At 44.9% G+C, this 6,494-nt stretch overlaps 1 protein-coding gene across 1 annotated transcript; it reads right to left on the bottom strand.

Annotated features, from left to right (window-relative positions):
* Nucleotides 1-3,113: 3,113 nt before the first annotated feature.
* KD926_005694 (LysM peptidoglycan-binding domain-containing protein) lies at nucleotides 3,114-5,763 on the bottom strand (the record flags this gene model as incomplete). The annotated part of the gene is made up of 11 exons (XM_053095604.1): nucleotides 3,114-3,292; nucleotides 3,418-3,576; nucleotides 3,650-3,786; nucleotides 3,938-3,960; nucleotides 4,019-4,095; nucleotides 4,147-4,220; nucleotides 4,277-4,402; nucleotides 4,467-4,882; nucleotides 4,938-5,067; nucleotides 5,123-5,179; nucleotides 5,606-5,763. 11 exons carry the CDS (start codon nucleotides 5,761-5,763, stop codon nucleotides 3,114-3,116), a joined length of 1,536 nt encoding a protein of 511 aa, XP_052949745.1.
* Nucleotides 5,764-6,494: the final 731 nt, after the last annotated feature.

Below are 6,494 nucleotides of genomic sequence, written 5' to 3'. Positions count from 1 at the left end.
CCTAAGTACTTCGTAAGCAGTTATCAAGTACTCTATAGTAATTTAACCTACCTCTTGAACTAGCTGTTCTGCCTCTAGATTACAACTAGTTAACTAACACTAACTAGACTTAGTCATTGGTGGATCCAGCTCGCCCGACCCACTTCAATGAGGTCGAGTCACCTGCAACCGCGGTCGCTCGCTGTGACCGATTGATGCAGGTGACTCCGTGGCACCTTTTCTACCTGCTTAAAAATTAATACAATAACCATAAATCAATATATAACCCAAGTCCGATGTCTCTTTGATGCTGAATATAAAACCACTCCGTTTTACACCGCATACTATCTCCCCTCATGGAGCAAGTAGGGGTATTTGTCTACCTGACAGTTATCTTACATCCGGAACTTCAAACGAAGATAGAGTGAGTAATTCACTGTCTCTCTGAAACAAAAGGAAGCCACTGTATCTATTCTGTGCCTGAATGGTCTAATGGTAAGCTCATATGACCCCACCATCTGGCAAACAATTGCTGACTAATCCAGGTATGATTCTTGCTTTGGGATACAACATCTAAACTGCAAGAGGCTCCGCGTTCGATTCGCGGTTCAGGCCCTCCTTTTTTTCTTTCTAAAAAATCACCATTCAATAAACAGTGCAGTACCTGATGAATATGCATCATTCGGACGATCAAAGTGATTGTAAGTGTAGTAGGTTGAAGAGATTAGGAAACAAGGAGGACGGACTCGAGGTGAAGATAGACCGGTAGCAACTCGGAGGGCTGCAACAAATAAAGTATGTTTTTATCATCTACCTTTTCGTAGATACTAGGAGTCGTTTCAATCGGAGTTGTTTCAAGTCTACTCTATAGTATCATGAGTGAATAATCGCTTCTCGGTAGACCCACATAGTTAACGTGATTCCCGGCCGACCGGTCATCCCGGTCGACCGGTCACCTCATCAAATTTTCCCTTAGCAACCATTGTTTACATTTTTTAAACCACCACCATGCCTCCAAAAAGACCCCAGAAAACACAAAAATTGATTGAGCAAGAGGGTCGTCTTCTACTTGCTGTAGAAGCTATTAAAAATGGCAGAATTCTCTCTATTGCTGCTGCTGCCCGCTCTTTTGAAGTGCCACGTACTACCCTCTCAGCTCGAATAAAGGGTCGCCAAAACAAGCATAATATGTGGTCAAATGGCCATAAATTTACTCAGCTTGAAGAAAGTTCAATTGAAGATTGGCTAGTCTCTATGGATTCGAGAGGCGCAGCTTTCAATTTGCCTATATTGCGAAATATGGCCAATTTACTACTCCAATCGCGCAAAAAGACAACCTCTACCACCACCCTTTCTGTTGGAAAAAATTGGCCTACAGAATTCGTCAAACGTCGTCCAAATCTTATAACACGTCTATCTCGCAAATATGACTATAAGAGAGCTCTTTCTGAAGATCCCAGAATTATCCTGCCATGGTTTAAACTGGTTGAAGAAACCATTCAAAAATATGGTATCGACTCGGATGATATCTTCAACTTCGATAAATCTGGGTTTGCGATAGGAGTAAATACTACCTAAAAAATCGTTACTTCTGCTGATTATCATGGTCGGAGAGCTCTTTTACAAGCTGGAAATCGCGAATGGGTTACTGTAATTGAATGTATAAGGGCTTCTGGAGTCGCTCTACCGCCATATATCATTTTCAAAGGCAAGGTGTTCAAGCATCGTTGGTTCAATTTTCTACCTAACGAAGCTGACTGGCGAGTTAATGTTTCGAAAAATGGTTGGACAAGCGATAAGATTGCTCTTGATTGGTTAAAAATACATTTTATTCCAAATATACGATCAAGAAAGGGAAAACATTGTCTTCTAGTACTAGATGGTCATGGGAGTCATCTTACTCCGGAATTTGACCAGCTATGCTCTGAAAATGATATTATCCCTATTTGTATGCCACCTCATGTATCGCATCTTTTACAGCCACTTGATATAGGCTGTTTTGCGATTTTAAAACGCTTATACGGAGGCAAGGTGGCGGAATACATGAGACTCAACATCAATTCGATTGAAAAAGAAGATTTCCTGGATATCTTTTCTGGAGTGCGATATGACACTTTTAAAGAGACTACTATTCGGAATAGCTTTTTAGCTACTGGATTAGTCCCTTTTAATCCGGATCATGTGTTAGAAAAGTTGAATATTCAGCTTGAATCTTTAATACCTCTTGAACTACTACCAAATCGACCACCATCTTCCGGCAGTGATAGCGATTCCAATTCTCTCTGGACACTTAAAAGGCTAGATAAATCTAAATCTCGCATCGATTTAGGCCTAGAACCTTCATCCGATAATCTCTCTTCACCTACAAAAAGAGAGATTCAGCACCATTACAATATGACAGTCCGATTGCTTTATCACTATCTTTTTCTTTCCGATCGATGCCGCCAGTTAGAAGAAACAAATAAGAAGCAAGCAAGAAAAAGAATGAAACATAAAAAGCAGACTGCTCACAAGGGTAGTCTAAGAAAGTTAGAAGAGATTCAGGATAATATTGGTGTTGAAAGAAACGGTGGTAGTGATTATATATCTTTGGATCCAACTTCTACAGAAGCCATGGTTGAACCTGAATTACCTCAAATGTCTACTATTCGCCGCGAATTTACTTGTTCTGGCTGTAATACGAAAGGACACAGGATTAACCAATGTCCTGAGAGAGTTAGATAGTCAATTTTATTATTGTTTTGGTTCTAAATCCGCTGTTGAAAATTGTGATTTTTTTGAAGTTTTGATGAGGTGACCGGTCGACCGGGATGACCGGTCGGCCGGGAATCACGTTAAGTTATTTCTGCCACACTGACTAAGCCTAAATAGTCACGTGGGGTGTGCGCGTATGCCAGCGTGCAGCATCCGAGGATCTTCCTCCGGCGTGGATCAACTATAGTCCTAGAGTCACGTGATCATTCAGGGGGTCTTATACTCCGCTTGGATTAGATGACCAATAGAACAACACATCACCTCAACAGGGTAGCCAGAGGGGTGTGCCGGTAGAGGATTCCCTTAAATTCAAGACTTGCAAGCACCAGAGTAACAGTTCCCAACACCACAATAGTCGTTAGAGCTCCCGCAATACCCATTCACCGAGCAGCAGTCTCCAAAATGGGTTCCAGTACAAGTCTTGTTCCCCGCAAAGCTGGGGCCACACTCTCCATTAATGCTCGGGCCTCCCATGTCTGGGTCACATTCCCCGGAGTAGCATAGTCCCGGCCCACAAAATTCCTTGCCCTCGCCACAGTACCCGTAGACGGAGCAGCAACTGGTGCGTACAGAGAAATAAAGCGTCAGCAGCGAACTTACCGCCGGGTGAGCTGGATAGGAAAAGGAAGACGGAAGGGGAATGGGGAAAAAGGGAAATAGGAAAAGGTGAGAAGGTTTGCTTACGGGCCAAAGCTTGGATTACTGCACGTTGTATAGCCCCAGTCCGGACCACAGGTCCCGTTGGTCGTGGCGCCGTTACTAGGTTCGCATGCGCCAGATACACAGTGGCCAGGGCTGCAGTATTCAATCCCGGTTCTGCAGTATCCACTCGTGGAGCAGCAGCTGAGGGTTGGCATTGTTAATGATAAAATCTCCGGGGTATATCCCGCGTTGGTGTAGACCATTCATTACTTACTCTCCAAATGAGGACCCTTCACAGATAGTGTTACTGTAAGATGGCCCGCATGTGCCATTCTCGGACGCAGTAGTTGCGGATACAGGAGCCACGCAGACATCATAGTCGAGCCAGAGATTGGTACAGTTATTCCAGATCTATTAAGAAAATGTCAGTCTATAAAAGCAGCTGAGACGCTCGCTCTTGGGTTACTGGCCTGGGTATTTAGATCCTGTAAATCGGGAACGGTAATGCCACTATCTCGTTTGGTCAATACTGTAATCAACACGAGGGTACGAGCAAACCCACAATCGAAGGGCGATAGAGTTGCACTATACAGCGTTAGATCCCGATAATATAGATATTGCTATGGGAGGAAGGCCCTCATACCGTATCTCCAGATGCTACCTTATAGTACCGGCTACAACTCTCGGTGGTGCCAGGCTGTGTCGGTTCCGCAGGGTGAGCTAAGTGGTCCTGTTAATCAAATTCCCTGTTCACCTCAAGGATATCGCTACCTGTTGTAAAATATTCGCCTGGCCCAGTCGGTACGGCTATTACACCAGAAGGCTTAAAGCGACCACCTGGAGGGCTGTTTATGATCCATCAGTACCTTGTCTTGCGATGAAATTCCATAATACCACTGACCCTTTGCATATTCTCTGAATATGATTTACGCGGTCACAGGTACCTTTAATATACGGATTCCATGCCAGAAACTGTGTCAGAGACACGGGTGACTCATCGGTCGAGTACTTGGCTGCAAGCGCCTCGCTGTAGGTGCTGTCAGTACAAGAACTAAACTTTTACCGAGTAGTAACCGGATTAAAAGTCTTACCAAGTATTACTCCTATAGACAATATCCAGCTCACAGGGTTTTGGGAGACATATTACACCCTCGAAAGAACAACTATATGAGCCGGTAATATACTCAAGTGTTCCTGTGCTGACATTGTAAGTATCAGACATTCGGAGGCATGGCAGTCGTATATCGTCGTCTGCTTCCACAAGCTGTCCATCGCAGGTATCGGTTGTGGCTGGGGTACTGGGAACGGTAGTGGCAGGCACGGTAGAAGTCGGGATGGTAAGCCGAATGAAAAGAGTCGAGCTGTAGGTTGAAACGGGCAGTGATACGGAGCAGAATTTCTGGATTGATTCATACTGCTCCAAGAGGTAATCTGTAAACTCGTCTTTGGGGAGTTTAGATGACATGAGTCGCTGTTTCCAGATTTGGACGAAACACTCGCTACATAGCTGTAGAAACATTAGCCAGAGGTTACCTATATTGGCCATGCCGCTGAGGGCTCACCAAGTCCTTGTCATAGAGGCGCGTGATGTCCTTCATCTCCGGTGTGATGAACGATGTTGAAAACCACGGGTCGTTACATTCAGGCGGCATCTCATCCTCGTTTTCATTATGACATGCCATATCTGAGTAGCTGCCCTGATATTAGCCAATAGTTTATCATTGAATCGATGCAGGGGTTCTCGTACCGGATATAGTTACTGCCTTGCCACATTCGAGACTCAAGGTAGCACCAGTTCGATGAACTACATGGTGATTCGGTTAGCAGGTAGATAATCTAGACCATTCACCTATGTATACCTATCCTGCTGACAGACCAGTTCATGGCCTTGCAGATAGTCAGTGGGGATTGATTTTGCCAAAAGGTAGCCCCCTGCAGATAGCAACTTTTCGTCATTACACTGTTTCTCTACCGCTGCCAGCCATGCAGACAATGAATTTGCACAGTCTGTAGTACAAAGTGCAGTGACATTTGATTCGGTCCACCCTGTAGTCAACGTCAGCGCAGAAAACAGAGGTCAAGTATGTGCACGGAAATCAATGTATTTACGGAATTGTTCTGGGTTCCTGGAGGCTTGGAAAGCTGTTAGACTGTCGCAATTTACTGTCCGGTTTCTGAGTCAATGGTTTAGCATGCGCTCTTCTCGTGGTAAGAAGACCGGAAAGCTCACAAGGCCCCAAGACACTGATCGGATAGGGTATAGGCTTTCTGCACAACACTGGGCTCTAGGCCTTCGTAGTAATTGAAGGCGCCTTGAACAGGACTGCTGAGAGAAAACCAGATTCTCAACAGACCCGTTAAGGACAAGGCTGGCCCTGCGCGTTGCATAACTGCTTGAGATGGGAGACAATCAGGGCCTCCAGCCGGGTTGGATTACAGGTGAGGGATCCTTGCTGGCTGTCTCCTGGTTTATAGAGAAAGCCCCCAGTGCATCCGGAAACTCTGGGGCGAGAAGGCAGCCGAGAAGACAAAATGGATAATGCCCCGAGGATCCCTGCCCAGGAGGGCACTGGACAAGTGTGGATCTGTCATCTGGAATCAAGATGTGCAATTTCCAAGGGCCCAATGTACATACTCCGAAGAGTTTCAACCGAGATTAGGCTCTAGCGTGTTCTCTTCTAGCCCACTAAATCATATTGAAAACATGATCCCTTCTGTCGCTTCATACTATTACTATTAGATTGGTCGCTTAACTCCCGACCACCGAGATTTCTTTGTCCGATGTCACCCCCCACATTTATAGTAGAGTACATCCAGCGTTGATTGGTTAGTAAGTAGTAAGGGAAGCTAACGTATTTCACTAGTGAGCAGCCACCAGGTACTTCTATAACAAGGTCTTCGTTTACGCAATGAAATCAATGTTGGTGGCGTGATTCCAATCCAAAAAATAGCTAATTAGCTAATTCTATAGGAAAACACAGGTAGCCGCCCGCTTCCTTTTCTTCTTCGCTTCCTTTTCTTCTTCGCTTCCTTTTCTTCTTCGCTTCCTTTTCTTCTTCGCTTCCTTTTCTTCTTCGCTTCCTTTTCTTCTTCGCTTCCTTTTCTTCTTCGCTTCCTTT

Source organism: Aspergillus affinis (genome assembly GCF_023601865.1).
Source record: "Aspergillus affinis strain CMG 70 chromosome Unknown NODE_290_length_6494_cov_107_704379, whole genome shotgun sequence".
NCBI lineage: Eukaryota > Fungi > Ascomycota > Eurotiomycetes > Eurotiales > Aspergillaceae > Aspergillus > Aspergillus affinis.
This window is presented reverse-complemented; position numbering and strand designations above follow the sequence as displayed.